Source organism: Mya arenaria, chromosome 8 (genome assembly GCF_026914265.1).
Source record: "Mya arenaria isolate MELC-2E11 chromosome 8, ASM2691426v1".
In the NCBI taxonomy this organism is placed as follows: Eukaryota; Metazoa; Mollusca; class Bivalvia; order Myida; family Myidae; genus Mya; species Mya arenaria.
Genome location: NC_069129.1, coordinates 9,298,209 through 9,322,100, shown reverse-complemented (window position 1 = coordinate 9,322,100; position 23,892 = coordinate 9,298,209). Strand labels below are relative to the sequence as shown.

At 35.0% G+C, this 23,892-nt stretch overlaps 1 protein-coding gene across 3 annotated transcripts; it reads left to right on the top strand.

Annotated features, from left to right (window-relative positions):
• The first annotated feature begins 144 nt into the window (after positions 1–144).
• Positions 145–23,540, top strand: LOC128243491 (protein Jumonji-like). Of its 3 annotated transcripts, none has more exons than XM_052961284.1 (23): positions 145–224; positions 579–683; positions 2,247–2,410; positions 3,417–3,518; positions 3,916–4,026; positions 6,102–6,256; positions 6,516–6,697; positions 7,109–7,444; positions 10,651–11,164; positions 11,461–11,657; positions 11,927–11,997; positions 13,178–13,388; positions 13,829–13,993; positions 14,982–15,071; positions 15,278–15,396; positions 16,513–16,583; positions 17,192–17,306; positions 19,284–19,392; positions 20,094–20,276; positions 20,855–20,979; positions 21,740–21,899; positions 22,271–22,378; positions 22,624–23,540. In XM_052961284.1, exons 2-23 carry the CDS (start codon positions 588–590, stop codon positions 22,768–22,770), a joined length of 3,531 nt encoding a protein of 1,176 aa, XP_052817244.1. In that variant the 5' UTR covers positions 145–224; positions 579–587; the 3' UTR covers positions 22,771–23,540. The 3 variants fall into 3 exon arrangements, with proteins under 3 accessions (XP_052817244.1, XP_052817243.1, XP_052817245.1); XM_052961283.1 differs by lacking the exon at positions 145–224 and adding an exon at positions 379–427; XM_052961285.1 differs by lacking the exons at positions 145–224; positions 3,916–4,026 and having other exon boundaries at positions 453–683.
• Positions 23,541–23,892: the final 352 nt, after the last annotated feature.

The following is a 23,892-nucleotide window of genomic DNA, read 5'->3' as shown; positions in this document are numbered from 1 at the left end:
TAAACATTAACGTAAATGTAGCAAAAACACACACTTTTTAGCATAAAATTCTTTAAAATATAAAGCATTGCACCTTGATTATTATTTTACCAATCTTAAATAGAAGCGCAATATTTTTAGTAATCATTTACTTCCTTCGATTGCCCGGAAGTAAGGTTCAAGAAAGAGACTGAAAGTGAAAATAAATAAAGCGACCTTTTAACAGCTCAGTTTTTATTACCTTGGTTTGTATAACTAGTTATTTGTACAATGTGGAATTTATAATGCATTGTTTGTCTCATTGAAACCATTTAGTTGCATTCAAATACCGTTTGGTTTTCAATATGAATTAAATTAAGTTAGTGTCAAGGGGCCGTCTCAAAAGTAAGCAATACTGGTATTAATTAAAATTCAAGTGCAAAAAAACAACATTATTTTCACGCACAATGTAAGTAGTATTCGCTTGAGTGAATATTGCAATTACTTGGCTAATACTTGTGATAAGCGTGGGAATATGTTGCAATCTGGTAGTAGTGTGGACATATTATTTTCATGAATAGAATTATTAAATTTAATGAAATGTTTTTTCTGTTTTTCAGTCACCAGTCATGGTGAGCAAAACCCCGAAGCCAATGATGACTCGAAAATCAGCATCAGAACTAAAAAACAAGAGGCCAAAGAGAAATATATCACCCAAAAATATGGTTAGTTTTGCAGTCAGTTTTTAAGTCTTAAGACTCTGCCTGGCTCAGTATGTTCATGTCTCTCAGACCTAGAAGGCTGCAGATTCTTCCATGCTTAAAATGCTCCAGTCTTCCCTAAGACTGATACAGGATATTAAAAAAAACACCATAAAACAAGAACACATTTACAGGGATGTTAATTGTGTGTTATCTAGGCACCAACGAGACATGAGTGTAAACAAAAATACTAGTCTGAATACCCCTATTAATATACCTTTATATTAAACGAAAATTAAACACCTGTTTTACCAGATAGATTCAACCCATGTCAACTTACTATGGGGGGGTTGTTTTTAACTGTATCAGGTGAGTAATGTGTTGATGACTCTAAAATGGAGCAGTGTTCCAAATCAAGTACAAATGTGCATAATCACTGTAGAAAAAGAAATGTTCACTCACATAATTTGATGCAAAGTGTGCATGCAAGCACAGAAAGTGTATCAATGAAATCTGAAATTTGATGTCCCAGCAGCCAGGGTTTGATGCAGATAAAGTAGTAACAAAATGACACAAAGGCAGTTAATTTCCCCTAATGCTAATTTTTAAGGGTTTTAAAATTAAATAACACAGTACTAACACAAGCAATCATTCATTCCCCCCCCCCCCCCCCCCCAAATGGTCTTGCATCCAAACAGTGCATGCGTCCCCATAAAAATATTGAGTGGGAACCCTGAATGGAGACAAGTCAGTATTTGAAAGCTTTAATGGTCTTGATAACATTAATATAATAACTTCAGTACCATTCAGACGCTGTTAAACCAGACAGAGGTTTATATATTTGTCAACTGGTTAAGTGATTGAAGAAAGATGCTAGGTGATGACTGTCAGGGACTCAGGGTATTCTGTGCTTCACTTATCACAGTCAACCTTGTTTTGTAAACATTCTAATAAGATTATAGAAATCCTGGGTAAGCATTAAACTTTTAACAAATCCATGCTTAACAGTAATGTTCTTAATGAAGAAAATTGTATGTATGTATGTATTTCTTTAGACCTTGCGGTCAAGGATAACCCGTGAAGTGCAAGCACTTATTTCCAACGGGGTCCTTTTGTTTTTGCTGAAGGGACAGCATGCTGAAGAGACAGTGGTGGGATACAAGGAAGTCCGGATGCGATACCCTAGCTCTTTTCGAAGAGACCCCTTGGTTCTTTTACGTGCTCGGTGTAAAGCACCGATACACGGGGTACAACTTTCCTTGGTTAAACCAGTACTGAGTACACCACTTTTCCAAGCACTACTCTTTAAATGCCGAGGGCCAGGCAAGGGAGCTACTTGTACCAATTTTTAACGTCTTTTGGTATGACGCGGCCAGGGATCGAACCCACAACCTCCCGCTCTGTTGGCGGACGCTTAACCACTAGACGGTTAAAACGGTTAAAATTGACCACAACGAATTCGTTAAAGTAGAACATGTGCAATGTTTTGGAAAAGTGAACATCGCTTTTCTAGATTTAATGTTGTTTTCCAATTTCACATATTATAGTGATACATGTACATTAATTTTGAATGTATTTCAACTGCAGGATGATTCTGTGTCTGGCTTGTCTTGGAAAGAGGAACGGGAACTGAAGAAGGCTCTCTATGCATCACTGCAGGAGGCACGGCGTAGCTCCCGGGATGAACCAGGAGAGGATGAAGCAGATTCCCCGGCAGTGTCGAAGGATGGACTGTCCTATAGCCAGAGCAGGTATGATGGTTCATGAAAATTACCGTGCATTACTGCATGACCCTCACAAAGAGCCAAGTAGAATGAAGCAAATGGCAAGATAGTGTTGAAGGATAGACCAAGTCTATCATAAAGCCAGAGCAGGTAGGATGGGTTGTCATTTAATGCTACAAGAGGTGTAACCTCAATCACGGGATGAATGATGGTCTGTCCTTTGGCCTGAGCAGGTACAGTGGTTTGAGATTTATTGCTGTCCTACAGCCAGATCAGGCAACGATTCATTGCCACAGGAGGTACAATGTCATGTAAGATGAATGATCATGTTGTCATCGACTTGATTCTTAAGCATTACAAGCTTAAGTAGCATGTTTTACTAAGCCAAATGTTTCACTAATCTTGATTTTATTCAATGAAAATACTTAATTATGATCATCATAAAGATAATTTCCTTTATCTGTCCAAACAGAATGAAAATATTTAACAAGAATGAAAATATTAAACAAATTATACCAAAACAAAAATAGTGGGTAGACAAGTTGGTCCCAGGCCCCCCCCCCCAATTTTTTTATTTTATATTTTTATATATATATTTTTTTTTTAGCTGGTTAGAAAAGATACTCGTGTGCTTTTGGTTGTTAGAGTTGATATCCCAGTTTGCTTCAAATTTAACGTCAGAAGAACCCTCAAAAGAGCTTCTAAAAAGCCAGTTTTTCTTCTACGGCAGTGTGCTTTTGACCCCAAAAGTGCCCCAAGAACCCATGGCCGAAATTGTTTCAGCCCTCCAGCTGCCAGGTCAATCACATCCCTGATATTTGGGTAACTCTCTGACTGGTTTCATTGTCTAGTGATGGTCCATAATCAACCGGGACAACCAGTGGGTAGACATGTTACCCTTGACATAACATATTTGGGTAACACTCAGACTGGTTTCATTGTCTAGTGATGCTCCATAATCAACTGAGAAAAACAGACAGACTTAAACATCTGTTTGGAGTGCTCTTGTTTACACTTCTACCATTATTTTCAGAACCAGTTTGTCATCAATGGGTGAATCAAAGTTCTTAGATGAAAGCAGTGTTGATTCCTTCGTTGAGAAATCAGTATCGCCAAAACCCAGTGAAGTGAAGAAGTAAGTGAGATAGACAATGTTATAGTAGTTTATACATGTAGTTGCATTTTGACCGCAGTGAATTGCATATAATCATAAATAAGGTGATATTCAAGCTTATCTTTTAGCTTTTTGTAATCAGCAAGCAAGGAATGAAAATTAACAATCAAATCCAAATATTTAATGATTTTATTAGAGAATAACAATGTTAATTTAATATTAATATACTGTAGTCATACTGGTGTATCTTTGTATGAAATATATTTTGTATGATTTTTGAATGACAACTTTGCTTTATCATGAAAGTTTCAAGTCTGGGTATAACGTGAGTCCATCAATGGATTTAAAGAATTTTACTATTATTATGCTGAAATTATATTGTCCATTTTATCCCAAACTACCCTAAATGCTGTTTCAGGGCTAAATTCCATGCCCAAAGAAAGTTTGCAGTTAACTCATTCAAGCCCATTCATTCGGAGCCTGTTAGCTCAAGCTTGAATGGGTCGGGACTTTTAAGTTCGTCCGAGGCGTAAGTTCAGAAGCGAGATATTCCAGTTGGTGTTGTTTCTGCTGTTGTTCACTTATTTTCTAATTTTATAGAATCACTTTTTTATTGCTTGCCTGTTTTTTTGTCCGACCCTGTGTGAAATCTTAGTTTTTAAGTTAGGATTGATTTTTATCAGCTCATCTGTTTTTCCAAGGAAGACAGTCAGGGTATTGTGATAGCCTAAGTGCCGTCAGCAGCATCAATTAAGTGCAAAAATCTAAACCTTGGCCATTACACTAAAGCTGTTCAAAATATTTAAATGAAACTTGGTGCACATGTTGCTAGAGCACATTTACAGCAAGGCCCATAACTCTGGCTTTAATAATAATTGAGTTATGCCCCTTGTCAAACTGAAATGAAAATTGATGAAGGTTGAAGTTCACTCTGTGATGCTCTTGTTAAATGTGTGTTTACCATGCAGTTTTAATACTAGGATGTTTGCGATTATGTTCACTTTTGCTTTTTTTGAATTTTGCAAGTTGAAAAACAGACACGCTTTTGTAATTGCACAAATTTCTTGGTTCATTTTTATTTTCAAAGTCACTTCTATTATAGGCCAAAAAATGTTGGATTTTCTTCTGAGTTTGTAAATACAAATTGTAACAAAGTTGATATATATGGTATATCAATATTGTTATTGGCAACATTGTCCTCAAATGCAAGCACTTCCATAAATCAAAATGCATACATACAGAAATAGACTTTCATCAAAAATAAGCACTCATTGAAATAGTCATAAAAATCTATCTAGATGTAGTCCACCACTATCACCATATCATTAAGATACAGGCCAGCATTTGCATGCCCCTTTTAGTGCACTATATCACATTATTTAATTTTCATGTGAAGTTTAAGAACCGTGCTTCGACAGAGCTTTTTAGCTCCTCTGTTGTTCAAAGAAAAAAAAATTCAGGTAATGTGATAGCCTTAGTGTTGTTGTTGTTGTAGTGCAAGCACTTGGCCAAAAAAAATGAAAGATATTCAAATGGAACATGAAAGAGGTAATACACATATGAACTGCAAGGCCCATAACCCTGGCCTTTATGTTTATTAAGTTATGTCCCTTGTTGAAATGAAGAATACAACAGCAAAGTGTTGGTGTTCCCTCAGCAGCATGCATTTGTACTTAGTAATAAACAGTTTAATTGGGACTAATACTCAGTTTAATTGGGACTTTGCATGGGTATGCATGAAAACTAGACAATAATGAAATGTTTTGCATGCTTTACAAAATGTTATCTTAAAATATCTAACCAGGTGTATAAAAGTACTTAAAGTAGAGATTGCTTTTGGTTGATATTATAAAAGTTGTTGAAAAAGTGGTTCCTACTGGAATTATTTTAAAATGTTGGCCTGTAATGTATACCATGATGATCTGTATCATTTAGATGTTTCTTAAAATCAAATACATATGAATATTATGTTGAATTTGAATTGACCCAAATACATATGAATATAACATTGAATTTGAATTGACCCAAATACATATGAATATTACATTGAATTGGAATTGACCCAAATTCATATGAGTATTACATTGAACTTGAATTGACCCAAATACATATGAATATTACATTGAACTTGAATTGACCCAAATTCATATGAGTATTACATTGAATTGGAATTGACCCAAATTCATATGAGTATTACATTGAACTTGAATTGACCCAAATACATATGAATATTACATTGAACTTGAATTGACCCAAATACATATGAATATTACATTGAATTGGAATTGACCCAAATTCATATGAGTATTACATTGAACTTGAATTGACCCAAATACATATGAATATTACATTGAACTTGAATTGACCCAAATACATATGAATATTACATTGAATTGGAATTGACCCAAAGTTATATGAGTATTACATTGAACTTGAATTGACCAAAATACATATGAATATTATGTTGAATTGGAATTGACCCAAATACATACATGTATGAATATTACATTAAATTTGAATTGACCCAAGTACATATAAATAACATATAACTGACATTTACAGGTTTATATCTATTTTAATTTTTCAATATATTGGCTTTTTAAGGCGGAAGATCCACGCCCAGCGGAAATTTGCGGCTGGTATAAGCCCGTCTTTTTCCTCGGAACCCCCCAGTAAGCCCAAGTTGAAGATTTCACCAGTAAAACTACTTCCTGTTCGACCCAAAACTGAGGACTTTCTTACCTATCTCTGCTTCAGAGGTAAGAGCTTTCTTTACAATTGTTTAAACATTTTGCTTATACAAATCTCCATATAACATGTACTAATGCTTTAAAAATCTAATGACAAAAGAACTTGAATTCTGAAGCATTGCATAATTACAAGTTGCAAGTTATAGCGAAAGTTCAATTAATTATAATGAGCTGCTTTGGCAAATTCAAGCTGAGTAATTTAAATTGAAATCATTGAGATTTTATAGAAAGGAAGCCGAAACAAAAATATCTGAATCATTTCCTCAAGGTACCTCAGTATTGCCAGCACACCTGGATGTTATGAACGTGAAGAAGGACGATGGTGAAGTGAACGGGAGAGCTGGAGAAGGAAACGGGAGAACAAGCTTCACACGGGAGAGTTCTCCTGCCTCCAGTAGCAGCCTGAGTCACCAGAACGAGGATAGTATGGATGTACCCGAATTCACAAATGTAAGATCTAAAGGATATTTGAATAGAAATTATTATCAATTATAATAGAAGGCCAACTTCAATAGTAATTTATTTATCTAAAGGCCATATCCGCTATTTTGGCCAGCATCAGCATGATCAGACTGTGAACTTAATGATATAATGATATTATATAAATTCATATCATTGTACTTACAGAAATTATTATATTTTCAAGTGATCCATTTATAATAGTGCCTAAACCACAATCAACATGCTTCTACATTGTTTTATTCCGACTATAAAATATTTTCTTGCCTCTTACATTTTACACCACAATCCCTAAACCTCTTTATTGCATTTTAATATCCCTCTTATAGTTCCTACATTTTGATGAATGTTTTTGCTAACTTATAAATGTTCCAAGTTACTCAAATACTTGTTTTTCAACAGAAGCAGCAGACACCAAATAGAAAAGCAGCCCGCGCCTCTGCCAGTACACCTGAAACAGCGCGTGGATTTGCAAACATGGGACGCAAGAAGAACCGCTCTGGGTCAAAACTCTCTCCAGGAAGCAGAAAGAGACTCGTAGATGCCTATGGTCCCGTTGGTAAAATGTCAGGAAAGTCTCGCAGCCCTGGGAAACACAACGTGGCAGATCGACTGGCATTAAAACGCAAAGCAATGGCAACATTGTCAGCGGCCAGGAAAAAGTCGCCAAGTAAGCAGAACGAGAGCGGAAAAAAGCTGAAATCTTCAGTATCAGATGGCGAATTAATTAAGAGAAAGGTATGATTATGAGAATTTTTGATGATGATGTTTATATAACTTCAGTAGCTCTACCCAGAAACTGTTGAAATTTGGTCATATTTGGTTTTTGAAGATGAATGAATGTGCATTTTCTTTTTCTTTAACTTGTTTATGGAAAGTGCAGTATGATTATCTCAGTAGTTGTGGAAAACTATATATATACAAGCATTTGTTGTGTTTGTATATTTTCTCAATTTATGATGTTAAGTATAAGATACATTACCCCAGTACACTGAGTAACTTGCATTCTGCTATATTTGGGTTTGTTTTGTTTGATAATCCCTTACTTAGTATTATTAAACTCCTCCTCATCTGCATTCCTGTACATGAGCATCTTGATACAATTCATAATCTTATGGTAGAGAGTGCAGTCTTAGATTTAAACCAACAAAAGATGGAAGGTGTTATATTAGAGGCACCCTGTGGTTGTGTCGGTAAGTTGGTCAGTCCGGTGCAATTTTCTTTGTCCCTAGCATAACTTGAAAACTATTTGTTTATGCCGATTTTAATTAAACTTCATACAATTGAAAAACACAATGAGAAGAAGTGCATTGTACAAGGACAATAACTCTATTTTAGCTAATCATGTTTTTACGCTTTTTTTATGTCTAATTAGAGTATTTGCTCTTTGTTACTTTTTCTTGTCTAAGGCATTTCTTGAAAAATAAAACATTATTAAAACACTGATGTGTCTAGAAACCAATTAAGGTGTCTGTTACCTTGATGATGTTTGATACCTGGTGACCCCATATATTATTTTCTGTATAATTTTAAAGGGTTTTATGTGCAAAAAACAACAGGATATTCGAAAAAAAATGATATCAAATATCTTTTTTGAAGATTGCTGAGGTCATTTCACATCAAATTTCAGTTGAATGATTGAACAAATTAATATACAAACTGAAATAACTTCATGTATTAATAATATTATTTTGGTCAATTTATTTGAATATTAGCAATCAGGAAGTTAGTTATACCATTTCAAACAATACAAAATTTTACTAGGTCACCTGGCATCAAACTGAAACATTTTGGTTTGTTGATTCATCAAATCCATAAATATAATCAGCTTGTCTGGGTGGGGTACCTTAACATACTGTAAAAAGAAGATCTGACTCACTTGTATAAATTTTCAATCCATGAAAAACAGGATCCATCAAATCCTCAGAATGCTTCACTGACCACCACATCAAGTAGCATATGTATCAATGAAGATTCTGGAATATTCTTGAATGGCCCTGAACCTCACTTGGAAGACATCATCAGTGATAAATCTATAACTCTTGTTAATTTGCCACACAAGAGTGATGAAAATGGAAACCATATTGATGTAACAGGTAATGCTAAATTAAATAGAACCAATATCAGACGTACAGTAAATGCAGAATCTCATGTAGAAACTAAAGAAAACATTTCAAAGATAAACAATGGAATTGAAAATCATGCTGCAGAAGCAGATGATCCTGTAAGGAAACTAATGACAGAGGAAAGTAAAGGAAATGGTGATGCCTTGATCACAACGCTATTTGATCCACTGGATTCAGAGCTGGATGAATCGCTAGACATTGCTATGGAACTTGACATAAGTCTTAATGAATCACTTGACGTCAATGAAATTCTGTCTGCTGGTGACATAATGGTTTCACCGATAGCGGGAAAAGTTGAACTGGAAAAACTTATGATTCGACGAAAGTATGAAAATACATGTAATACACCAATGAAATGTTTGTTTACTGAGGATAGGTCTAAGAAAATGAAGATGTCATATTCAAAAAGTGACCAAGTTACTAGTAGTCTGCCTGGTGAATTTAAACAGTCTTTTGAACCTGTTTATGGCGTTTCTGGAAGAAAGGTTTTAAAGTCGAGGCTTAGATGTCCCTCTAGAAGAATCACGCGGTCGGTGACCTTGAGCCTGGTGGATCACAGCTACTCAAAACCCAGCACAGAAGTTAAATTCAAAGTCAGAACTTTGCAAAAATCCTCCACTCTTTTGACTTCAACTCCAAATTTCACAGGAATAAAATCTAAGGATTTGGTAGCTGAGGTATTCACCCGAAAGATGTTCTCTTTTAACCGTTAAAATGGTTCACACAATTTGTTGATGGAGTTGTATGCATGTTAAGCAATACTGATGAATGGCTTTTCTGATTTACAGGGTTTTGCAATCACGTTGTGCAATATTTTGCATCAGTTGATTCACATTGCTAAATGTTCATGTTCCAATGTTTCTTAGCATTGCTCAGCACTGTTAAATCACTTTGATTTAATTTATTTTAAAGGGGCTGTCTCACGTATGATAAAATAGCAAAAAAAAGAGAAAATTGTCGAAAACTGACATAAACTTGGCATCGATGTGTACAATGCATTGAAACTTACTAACTGAAGTACCACATAGTTTACAATTTATTTAAGTTTAGCAGTTATTTCGTATTTTTCCATTAAAAAAAATTACTGGGTATGTCTACCAGGTAGAATTCATTTCTTATGCGTGATTGGCTAGTCAGTGTTATCACGTGATATTACCGAGGTAGGTGTATAGCTTAATTATGTCAGCCGATTAGTATAAGCCTTTGTAGCTCAGTGAGTAAGACACTGGACTTCAATTTTGGCGATGCGGGTCGAACCTCCGACACAATTTTTTTTACATTTTGGTACTTTTTTTACAATTATGATATCAAAGTGTAACACATTCTATTAGATAATTGTCCTGAGATTCGTTACAGAAAAAAACTTTTTTTGGTGCCAATCTGTGACACAGTCCCTTTAATATTTAATTTCATATTGTTTGTTGCATTATAAAACATTGTTTTGGAAGGTTTTGTTTTATTATGGCTATTATGTTTGACTAAATGCATTATATATATTGAGAAGGCAAACTATGATATCAAAAGAACATTTTGACATGTTCAATAAATGTTTTGGGCTAAGCCCTTTATCAATAGTATATGCATCTTAATGCAAGAACTCATTAACTGCTTCTATTTCTATACGCTGTTATTGAATTCTTGCACTAGGGTGACAACATTCTTTATATACATTTATTCTATAAACATCCTTTTTGAATTGCCACAAATTCAGGCAAGATTTCAAAAAAATGATAATTTCCTATTTGAAAAATTTGCAACATATGTATGCCTTGTGCTGTGGAGCTCAATTTTTTTTAATAATAAACATTCCTTTTGCAGGCATATGGACTCGATTCCCCATCCAAAGTAAAAAAGCGACTGAACATTGAAGACAGGGGTGGGGAAGTCAGGAAACGTAAATCCATGGGAGATGTAAAACAGAAAGATGACACCCCGGAGAAAAAAATGAAGCTCGCTAAACAGAGCAAGCAAGTCAAAACTCTTTTAAAACGAAGGTCATCAGAATCAAAGTCCAAAAAATTGAAAAGTGAGAGATTTGATTTGCACCCAAGGAAAAAATTAGCCACTAGTGTACAAATGAAGTCTAAGAAAACTTTTAAACCGCACAGGCCCATGACAAGAGCTGCCACTCATTTTAAATCTGTTCTAAAAGCAGCTAAAATGGCTGCCAGTAAAAAGTTGAAACTCAAGGTAAAGGCAACACCAAAAGCTTCGTCGTCGAAAGAACGTTCTGCTTTGTCAAAAATTGTAGAAAGGAAAAGGAAATCGAGTCACACAGATAAAGAAAAGAAGAAGCTGTCTCTGGAGTCAAATATCTCAAAGGCATCTTTTGGTAAGCATTTTCTTCTTTGTGTCATAAAGTCATTTTGAGTTTTGCTTGGCACTGTGTTATTCTTCAGTAGTGCTTTAATCTTTTTTTAATGTTCATGATTCTTGTATATTAACTGGTTTGTTAAATGGAATTTGGTTTAGAAGCCTCTTAATTCATTTATTTAAAGCTTAAATTTACAACAGTTTTTTTGAATAAGACAGTGTATTTTGTTGCTATTTTATGTTAATTCCCAGAATTGAAAATAATATAAAAATTGGCAACATTTTTAATATGTTGATAACATTGACACAATTCAGGCAGTGAAGCATCTGGGGAGATTCGTATAAAGACAGAGAGATTCCCAGGTGCGAGTGACGTAGCAGGGATTGTGCAGTGTCCCACGTATTACCCATCGGAGGAACAGTTCAGGGATCCCATTGTCTACATACAGAGTATTCAGTCTGAGGCTGAACAGTACGGCATGTGCAAGATTGTTCCCCCTTGTAGCTGGAAGGTAAATCTTGTAATTTATACTGTCAAGTTAAAGAACATTTTCTTCTATTTCAACAGTAAGCTGATTTTTGTTATCATTCCATATATATTTCTTTTATCGAAAGCATTCCTGTAATTATTATTTGAGAACTTTTTTTATGGAATTCTACTCAGTCCTTTTTCTTTGATTTGAACCATACCATTGAACCATACAGTTTGCCCGTGTAAGTACTTCCTCTGACCCTGGGGACCTTTATCAGTTTAAGTGACACCCTGGTTTGTGTCTTGCAGATGGAGAGCAGGGAGCTTGAAGATTTCCGCTTCACCACCTACATACAGTACATACACAAGTTGCTACATAAGTAAGCAGTGATGTTTTAATACAATAAATTAAGGGTCCAACTGTTCACTCATACTTAGTCTTAAAAGGCATTCAATAAAGGTTCATGCAAAAATGCATTTTTAATTTCAATGCATTATCATGTTTAACTCATTTGACTTTAATGATCAAAACACAAAAATCTATGTTTGTGTACAGATAAAAAATGTAAGCCTTCATTTTTTTTTACTTTAACGCAACATGCCACAAATTCCCTTGTTAAAAAGCACCAAAATAACGCTGATATATTCTTTAATCTTTATAACAAATTATGCACTTTTTTGGTTTATCAAATGAGCAACTTAAACTTAAGAAGTTACTGATTATGTTTAGTGTACAGTACAGAAGTGAAAGGCACATTTAGTGTACAGTACAGAAGTGTAAGGAACATTTAGTGTACAGTACAGAAGTGTAAGGAACATTTAGTGTACAGTACAGAAGTGTAAGGCACATTTAGTGTACAGTACAGAAGTGTAAGGCACATTTAGTGTACAGTACAGAAGTGTTAGGCACATTTAGTGTACAGTACAGAAGTGTTAGGCACATTTAGTGTACAGTACAGAAGTGTTAGGCACATTTAGTGTACAGTACAGAAGTGTAAGGCACATTTAGTGTACAGTACAGAAGTGTAAGGAACATTTAGTGTACAGTACAGAAGTGTAAGGAACATTTAGTGTACAGTACAGAAGTGTTAGGCACATTTAGTGTACAGTACAGAAGTGTTAGGCACATTTAGTGTACACTACAGAAGTGTTAGGCACATTTAGTGTACAGTACAGAAGTAGAAGTGTTAGGCACAGTTAGTGTACAGTACAGAAGTGTTAGGCACATTTAGTGTACAGTACAGAAGTGTTAGGCACATTTAGGGTACAGTACAGAAGTGTAAGGCACATTTAGTGTTCAGTACAGAAGTGTAAGGCACATTTAGTGTACAGTACAGAAGTGTTAGGCACATTTAGTGCAAACTCTTAACTTTCCTACTTTTAAAGTCCTAATGCTAGTTATTTAGTGCACACTATGTTTTTTCACATACATCAGTTATACCAGTACTTAAAATCAAATGTTGAGATAAAATTATGGTTTTCTGCTTGGCATGTTAAAAGATAATTGCATTGTGAGATATAAGAGAAATATAATTATGGATGTTGCTTACTCCTTATCAGGTGGAGTCCTATCACCCAGCAGCTTAAGTACATAAAGCGTCTGCACGAGGACACAATCCGTGAGAAGTTCCAGGTGCCGCAGATTGGGGGCATTGAGCTTGACCTTGTTAAACTCTACGAGCTTGTGCACAAGTACGGGGGTATGAAGGGAACTGTGGGTAAGGAGAAAAAGTGGATGAAGATTGCAGACGCCATGAGGATCCCGAAACAGGTATTTTAACTCTTTTTGAAAAAAACAAACAAAGACTGTAGAAGAACTTGAATTTCTGTATTCAATAACAAGATTTTTGACCTATCACCAAGCTGTGGTAGTTTGAATATTCATAAGCATTAAACCTTTGACGAGAAGGATGTAAAAGCTCAGCAGCTAATTGTATAAAACCCATTAAGCTTTTGGTTTGATTAAAGTTATTCAAGTCTCAGATGTTTATTGATTGGTCAATATTTATCCAATGGCAACTCCTAACCAATCAAATTGTTTTATTGAGTCAACTAGCCAAAACATAACCTGTGGACAACTTATCGAAGTTTATTATTTATAATTGACTGCTGATGTATAAAGGCAAAAAAAGTATGAACTTTAATTCAATAGAGTAATTTCGATATATGATACTATTTAAGTTTAATATTAATTCAATAATTGTATTGCAGGCTGACCGTGTATCAAAGCTGTATGATGCTTACTGCAAATACCTACTGGCTTATGAGACACTGTCTGAGGAGGAAACTGACCAGCTCATGGATAAAGTGCAGGCTGAACGCAGAAAACAGGAACAGACATCCGGATCTCCACAGTGCTACAAGTGTGTTTACAAGGTAGGTGTATTATCAGGCGAGTACATAAAAGCAAGACATCGCATACCACCGTCAGGGATGTGATTTGTCCGCGAATTCGCGGAATTCCGCGGATCTAATGGCCCCAGCCCCCCCCCCCCCCCCCCCCCAAAAAAAAAAAATGAAATAATTTTATTTTTTTTAGCTGATTAAAAAGTAACTAGGGCGCTTTTGGTTGTTAGAGTTGATATCCCAGTTTGCTTCAAATCCAAAGTCAGATGAACCCACAAAAGAGCTTCTGAAAAGCCAGTTTTTCTTCTACGGCAGTGTACTTTTGACCCCAAAAGTGCCCCAAGAACCCATGGTCGAAATGGTTTCAGCCCTCCATTGCCAGGTCAATCACATCCCTGACTGTCCATCGTGCTACAAGTAAGTTGTTATGCCCCTCAAAAATGTGGGGGCATATAGGTTTGCCCTTGTCTGTCCGAGCCTCTGTGATTCCTTTCATAAGTATTATGTGAACTTGTGTCGCTAAAAACTATTTCACCTAGAGTAATGAAATTTTGGGGATAATGTTCAGGTGATGAAGTTGTGCGCCTGTGTTTTGGTTTGTTGCTGCACATATTATATCCATAGTTATGGCCCTTGATTAGGCAATTTACTTATTGAACTTGTGTCCCTCGTAGCTTCAAAACTATTTATCATACACTCATGAGATCTTTTAGGAAGGTATTTGACGTTATTAAGCTGTAGAACTTATAATTTGATGCACATTTATGGAGAATGGACAAAATAAAGGCCTTTTCTATTGTGACAAATGCGGCATATGGGGGCATCCATGTCCTATGGACACATTTCTAGTTTTATCTGGCAAGGCCATAGGAGCAGGAAGGTGGTTTATAAGGCAAGTAATTAGATAAATGCAGATCAGGAAAATGAGGAATACAGGCCATGAGACCAAGTGTAATGTAAAAAAAATGTGAATTTGGAAAATGTGCTTTTTTCTTATCCAAAATTTCTATATTTCCAGGGTCGGTCACAGCTGCTGTCAGGGTTCAACAGAGCGTCACGGAACATGCAGTCACTGTATGGGGATTCCCTTGACCAGGAAGAACTTGAGGTATAAACTAACATAGTGGTGAATGTATGTTAGCACAAATATGATTACTTTCAAAAATATAATAAATAATATAAAGTTCTATTTTAAAAGCTTAATCCTTTACTATAATATAACCTTTATTTATACTTAAAACTTTACACTTGAGCTGATTCTAGGAAATAAAAATGTGTTATTTGTATATACTGTTATTATGTTTTTGTTTCCAGTCAAACTACTGGGAAATAGTAAACCAGTCTGATGACCATGTGTCAGTGCAGGGTGCCAGTCTAGACACCAGTATTTATGGCAGCATGTTTCCTGTTCGTAGAGATAACCCTTATGCAAGGTAATATGTCTTCATAATAATGTTGTCATACCGATGCTAACCTGGGCTGGTATTCAGAAAACATCAGTCAGTTCCCAACTTAAGTCATTTCTTGTTCTCTTGCAATGTCTAAGTCTTTGGTACCTCTGGTAAAAAATCATATTTGATGCATAGGAAATACACAAAAAATGAGGCACCAAACCCAACACATTGGAGTCTGAATTCTGTTCTCACTGATTTTGAACCAGTTTGTAATGTAAAGTTTATTAATAATACTTCCACAAATATAAAATAAACTCAAACATGATACAATAAACAACTATACAGCACTTCAAAACGATGATCACATATCACAATCACTAATCTATGGAATATCTCTAAAATCTCCCTATTTTATACATAAGCCATTTCCTTGTGAGTGCTTGAACAATAAATGTCTTTTTTTTTATATAACATTAGCAAACAACTTTAGTTATTTGCACTTACCAATTTTAAATAGAAACAGAAGAAATAGATTTAGGACGAGGAAAACAAGTTTGACACAACCAGAAAATTGAGAACAGAGATAAAGATAGCAAGCTTCAACTGTAAATGCATGTTAAAAACATATATACTTCTCTTTTAATTTGACTATGAAAAACTTGTGAAATTTACTTAAGTTTGGAAATAACTTAAGATATAAATAAAAGCCCAGATTATTTTTTTCTGTAAAAGAGATGATGTGTTTAATTTAAAGATTTTGTTTAAACTATGAAAATGACTGAGACACAAAAGGGAATTCACATCAAACAATGTTATAGAGGATAAAAGTAAAGAGGACCAGAAGTAATTTTTCACGAATGGCATTTCCACAATTGAAATATTTAATTTTGGTTTTCATGATGTGATATACTGCAATCTTACCTTAAAACAAGCAATTTTTGTTTAACAAAAAGCAAAATTTAATTGAAACTTTATTGGAAAACCACGCCGAGGTCACTGTTTCAAATGGAGAGTTTATGGAGATATAAGCCACACTTATATTTCAATGAACCACCGTAAGTCGAGTTATTTTGTTTTTTTGTAGCTATTGTCTAAAATATATTTTTCAAGGGTTGTGGGATTATCTATCATTATATTTTTTGTTCTCATTGTCAGGCATGGCTGGAATTTACACAACTTTGTGGAGAGCAAGGGGTCAATTCTACACCACCTGGGGCTTATTGCTGGTGAGAAGTGTTTCTTATTAATGGTGGGACATGGACAAACTCTTGTTATACATACATGACAACTGTTGTAAATAGAAGTATAGTATTAGTATCTTCAAAGGCCGGATAACGTTTAAAAAAAACTGGGACTTTAAGACTCTTCATAGTAATGCCATCTACTCGTGAGTGTGGTGGTACTTTATTTGGCTCTACAATGCACAATCATTCTTTAAAGACTTTAAAGAATGATTGTGCATTGTAGAGCCATTAATTAAACAACTGTAAGAAGACATTGTCAAATATCCTTCAACTTTTTTGGGGGCCAAAAGGGTTCCTTACTGGTTTTACCTCTTTAAAAGACCATGACTGTGTAATGTCTGTTGCTTTGCAAAAAACAACAACTTAAAATTGGGACTTCGTGGATGAGAGGCAAATATCTAGACTTTAAAAAAAGACTGCCTCACCTTCTGACAAGTTTAGATGACTGAATTAAGTATACGAGTGTTTATCATGCCAGACACAAAAAAATAACATTATTGCCAATGACTCAATGAAATGAGTGAACAATATTAGTATGTTAGATACCTGAAGTACCGGTACAAACAATTCGAAATACATTTATATTTCAGGAGTGACGGTGCCCACTCTACATGCCAGCATGTTGTACACCAGTAAATGTCTCTCGTGTAATGAACACAACCTTCCCACAGTGCAATATCTTCACCAGGGCGATGAAATTGTCTGGTATGCCACTATTTTTATTTGTTCAAGAATTTAACAATCATACAGTGTGTAAAAAGCTAACATGATTACTCTTCTTAAACGTTTTTCTAGATAAGGCATAGGAAATTTAGTGTTTTGGGTAAGATGCGGGATTAATGATATCTGTAATGAGTTTCCTGTCCCAATATAAAAATCGACCTTTTTCAATCTTCAAATCACATGACTGATCTATTTTTCTTGCATGCTCAAAAGTATCCATTTCAAAGTTATTCGTGTAAAAATTGACATAGAAATAGCAAGTTCAATGTTGTTACCCGACGTATTTTCAGTTATAATTTCCATTTCGCAATGAAACATATTCAATGGCATTCTGTTGAAATGTCATAATTTGATTATTATCACCACTACAGTAAAAGGATTAGATTAGCACATTGTTGGACGTAAAACATTCTACATGGGGTGTGCCAGATGGAATTTTCAGCATGGCCAAAATCCCTGGAATAATATCTATCATCTGTGTTTCAGGTCCGATAGAAAAATCTGACCTAAGGACATGCACATATGTACAAAGCTTGCCATGCAGCGTGTCTGAGGGTTAGATTTTTCGAATTGGATCGGAAAAACATGATCAATATTTTTTCTTGCATACCTAAAAATTGATGTAGAAAATACATTTTAGTACATTTCACCCAAAAGCTTGTGGATGCTGTTTTCTTACGCCATGACTTGTAGTAATTTAAGATCACTGTTGACGTCAAAAAGTTCCACAAAAAACCCGTTTTGACGATTTATTATTTTCATTTTTAGCTCGACTATTCGAAGAATAGGTGGGCTATACTACTCGCCCCAGCGTAGGCGTCTGGTTAAAGTTTTAGGGCAAGTTGGGATTTTCACTTATAAGTCCAATACCTTATATTCAATTGACTTAATACTTCACACAGTTGTTCAGGGCCATCACATGATGAGGTTAGATAAATCCATATGATTCTTTACACAGATTATGGCCCCTGATTGACTATGGAACTTGGGTTAAAGTTTTAGGGCAAGTTGGAATATTTATTAATAACTTCTATATCCTTTGTTCAATTGACTTAATACTTCACACAGTTGTTCAGGACCATCCCACAATGAGGTTACATAACTCCATATTATCCTAAATACAAGTTATGGCCCCTGATTGACTTAGGTTAAAGTTTTAGGGCAGGTTAAAGTTTTAGGGCAAGTTGGGATTTTCACTTAAAACTCCAATACCATTCATTCAATTGACTTGATACTTCACACAATTGTTCAGGACCATCACCCAATGAGGTTACATAACTCCATATCCTTAATACAAGTTATGGCCCCTGATTGACTTAGGTTAAAGTTTTAGGCAAGTAAAAGTTAAGGGCAAGTTGGGATTTTAATAAAAAAAACTATACCGTTCATTAAATACACTTAATAAAATTCAAAATTATTTACGACCATCTTACAACAAGAAACATAACTCCGTTTTAAGCCTAAATACAAGTTATGGCCCTTGAATTTTTTTTTGAATTTTTTTGATTTTTTTTTCCCTTTGAAAGGCATATTTGTATATTCTTAACCACATTTTCATAATGGAAAATCAAGTTATTTGAATGACTTGCGTCATTGTTTGGGCGGGCTGGTGGGAGGGCAGCATCAAAGTCACCTTATGTATCAAATAATTTTAGTTAGGTTTGACATAAAGAGACCAAACTTGGTATTATTACATCGTTATTGTATTCTAAGTCAAAGCGGCTTAGTCGAGCGCGCTGTCTTACGACGGCTCTTGTTATTTAAAGGTCTTGCCTACTCATATATTTGATTGAGCTTTATTGAAATGACATACTGTAATGTACTTTTCATGAACTTTGCAATTGAAATCAGAAGTGTCAGGTTGGTGCATTTGAATCATCGGTCAGGGGGGTGCCAAATGGGATTTTCCAGCATAGCAAAATTAACCGGAAATGTTCTGTTTCTTTTCTGGTATACTAGGTACTCTGTTCCAAGCCACGAGACAGATCATCTACGGGCAGTGCTGCGGAAACTGGCCCCAAATCATACTAGAGATAGTGGCTTCTGTCTTCAACATGGCTCACTCATGGTATGACTTTGGTTTTCTAATTTACTTGGATAACATGTCAATCATTTGGGAGTTTACTTCTTGGTAGAATTAGAGCCATTGGTTGGAGCCCAAAAAATATCATCCCTGTTAGAGATTAAACTGAATATTTGTTTTTGCTTAGTTATTTGCAAATGATACAGCATAGTTTACATACTATTGGATAAACTGTTTCTAAAATTGATACAATATATTATGAAAAATGTTTAAAGCTGCACTCTCACAGTTTGACAATTTTAACAACTTTTTTATTTTATGTCTTGGAAACCAATGATATAAGATTGTTGACAAAAAATCAGATCGTAGATTTTCATATTTCTGTTTAAAAATTAATGTTTTATGGCTTAAACCGTTGCTAACGGTTTAAGAAAAATGCATAAAACATCATTTTTTGAACTTAAATATAAAAATTTGCAATCTGATTTTTTGTCAGCAGTCTTATATAAATGGTTTCCATGGATTTTCGCGAAAATTGGCTCTTTCCAAGACAAAAAAAAATGTCAATATGTTCAATCAGTGAGAGTGCAGCTTTAAAAAGTTCCTTGCCCTAAAATTTTGAAAAATTGATTCTGTCATAAGCAAGTGAGAGTACTATATTCAAGGTCTCTGTTGATTTAAAGACTATTGATGACTTATTTTTAAACTGTGGATGACTTGATTCATCATGATGATTTTAAACACAGGTGCCTCCAGCCAAACTGGTAGAGAAGGGAATCTCTCTGAGTCGCTGTGTTCAGTCACCCCGAGAGTTCGTGGTTGTATTTCCTGCCGTAAACTACTGTAACGTCAGCTTCGGGTACAACCTGTCGGAGAGCGTCCATTACGGCACACAAGACTGGATTCCGGAGGGATTTCAGGCCGCCAAGGTATATTGCAATAGTTTTAACATTTTATGCTTTGCAGTTTGACAGCTAGTATAAGCATGATTTGTGAGCTTGTCTATTTCTCCAAGACAAAGAAGTCAAGCTTCTGTGATAGCCTTGGTGTTGTCAGTGGCGTTGTTATGCTAAATCTTTAACCTGTAATAGCCAAAACTCAAAAGAGTTAAAGATTAAAACAGAGACAACTAGCACATGTACCGCAAGGCCCATTACTTTTGCTTTAATGTTGGTTTAGTGAAGTCCCTTATTTGATTAAAAATCAAGAGCAGAGGAGCATTTGCATTCCCTTTGTTGTGTTTGAAATATAGAGGGTGAGAATGCATAGATTTTCTAGATCAGTCATTTTGATGGGGGATGTCTGACAGTGAAACCTTTGTGCAGATTCATATGTGATGTTCATGCTACTGCCTACACTTAACAAATCTTTCCATTGAACTTTACAACATGAACATTTTAAGCTTTTCTTATTAAGTAAAGAAAGTAGTTTCAGACATATCATGAATGTATGTGCTGATACAGATTATATCTGTCTTATTACATGTATTGTTGTTGCCAATCTCCAGTGGCTAGGTGCAAACCATGATTCAGAGATGTTTTCAATGGATGCCTTGCTAGTATTTCTTGCGCGTGATCCTACAACTCCAGATACTACACTGGCCCTGCTGCTGCCTTTCTTAGAGCGAGTTGTGTAAGTATCGTACCAATCTTCATTGACTTGCTTTTTTCCAACATCATACGTACATGCTGAACATATGTACCAATTTTCAGGCTTTCCTCAAAAAATCGATCATTTGGGTGATTTTGACCTAAATACTCTCATTCTATCTACTTAACAGCATCTTAATAAGTATTTAATACATAATTGAACATTCACTTGCAAATATGAATCACAAGTTAACAATCCACCAGCAAATATAGCATTTATAAAGCGAGAAATATAACACTGTAGAAACACATGCTAGAATAGTCTCATTTCTTCTGTTTTCGTTCTATTTTTCACCCCTATATTGTATATTAGTTCAGTTATTGTTAAATTGATAATTTTATCCATATCAATAAACACTGATGTACATGTTTAATTGGCAAGAGCCATAACTCTGGTTGCAATATTTGTAAGCAATGTCCATTGACAGACTAAGAAATAAGGCGAAGGTTGGCACCTGCATGCAATTTTATAACAACTTAATTCTATAAAGTATTTTCCAGTTAGCTCAATGGTTAGAGAACTCACTTCTTACCCCAAGGCATTCTGGTCTCAATTCATGGCCTGCCTGCATGTGAATTTGCTTAGTGGTCACTGTGCCAGACAAGTGGGTTTCTTCCGGGTATTCAAGTTTCCCCTATATACAATACCACAATACGCTGGCGGTACTTTGTGTCAACAAGAGGGATTACATTATGTATTGAATGAAAATAAGAGAAGTACATTTGTTTGTGTGGTGTTGCAGGGACAGAGAGATAAAGGAGAGACGAGAATTATCGGAGGCTGGCTTGAAGGAATCGGAGCAGTTGAAGGAGAAAAATCCTGCTAAACACTCGCCTAAAGCTGACGTGCTTGAGGAAATCGTGATCTGTGACGTCTCTAACAAGATATGCTATCTGTCCATGGTAATATGACACAGAAGATTTGCTTTTAAGTATTTGAAACGCAGTGTGAAAATTTTTCATTGTTTGTAGATATATAAAAAAATTATACTTACTTTGCTTTTTATTGTTTGAAATACTTCTAAATTGATGCCGAAAAAAATCCCTCCCAAAAAATAAATAGTTATTTTCAGCAGTTGGTAAATTAAGAACTGTCAAGTTGACAGCAGATAAATAGTTTTTTTTAAGCTTTTATTTGTTCCTTTTCAGTAATGTTATTTTTAAGATATTGTTCGATCTGCCATATCTAAATTAGAGGGAATTATCTGAGAACAAGTGTGACTATTTAAAATGCTTTCCTATCACTCATACAGTTTTAAACCTTATACTTGCAGGTTCTGAACTCCCATGAAAACAGCGCGTTCTCCCTAGATCAGGGACTGAGCCACATACAGAAGAAGAAAAACCTGAAACACTGCAAACTCATGTACAGGTTCTCAGAGGTAGCGTGTGTTGAACTTGTCAGTTTTTCGAAGATTTATTTCATAATGAAGTTTGCAAGATACCTAGTTAACAACAAGTACTGGTAGCCATTTTGAGAGGCAATGAGACAGTGTTACTGTTTGACTTTAACGCAACAATTTTGGTAACAGGCACAGATACATATGAATAGAACAACATCCTTTTACTCATAAGTTTACTATGATTATGACAGAAACTTTGTCATTAATTCCTACTCTCTTTTTAGGATGAGTTACGCCAGCTGGTCCGTGAAGTGAAGAGTCGACTAAGGGGAAGTAATACCTCCAGTCCTGCGTCAGCAAGTCCCAAACGCAAGACCCGTAAATCTGCCTCTGACGGGAAATCATCTCCAGGCTCGTCAAATATTTCTTGAGAAGTGGATATAATCTCAATATGTAAAAATGGATTCTGAGCTTGCTTAGTACTTGTTGGAAAGTGGTGAGAATCTCGTATCTGTGTAAATAGACTCCCAAAACTAAATAGACTCCCAAAACTGCTTTTTACACATTAATACAATATCAAATTCATCTGCAAGATCTCAGTGTAAAATGGAGAGACTTCAAGTGTGATTAGGTGTGTACAAGTTTGTCAAAGGCCTGCAGAAAAACTTTGAAGCTTGACTGACATAACTTGTATAAAGCTATTGTTTTTGGTTCTGATTGTGCGAAGAGCCATATCTTTTGTGTGCATCCTCTATAGATCATTTAAGATAAATGAAAAAGTAAGTGAATTTCTGCTTCCAATGCAATATCTCACCAATGTGTTAACAAACTTAAAAGGAAATATAGTTAATGAAATATTTGTTTAGTATTTAACTATTTTCATTTATATATACACAAGTTAGCAGTATTGTGTCCTATATGATAATTTTTAAATCTAAAGAAATCTTGCACCATGTATGTGATATTTTCATATAATAATTATTGATGTCTAAAAATAATGTACACATTTTGCCACTTAAATGGCAATAAATGTCCATTGTATGTTGTTGTTAATAAATGATTATCGTGAATTGTTGATGTATTTCTTTAACGTGGCGTTTTTCTCTAGCATGTTGTTCAAAGCAATTAGTGAGACTGTTTAGGTGTTAATTGTGACATTTAAATTGCTTTTTTCTTGGCTATTAAATGTTGTTAAAAGCAGTGCTCATTTTATTATTCCTTACCCGATTCACCTGATGGAGGGCTAGTGTCTGCATTTAGGATGTTGTGGTATGTCTGTGTTGTCCATGCTTTTTTAACGCGTTATAACTCATTAAATGCCCAAAAGGTTGCCTAAAGAAAACTTCCTGTACTTATTGAATAATATTTATCTGTTGAACAGATAATCTAGTATAAAATTCTTTACATTGATACAATGTGCAGATGTGCAGACTGCATATACTAGTGAATGGTCAAATACGATGTGAAATCTGCATATGCTGGTAAATGTTCAAATATGTGAAATCTGCATATGCTGATAAATGTTCAAATATGTGAAATCTGCATATGCTGAT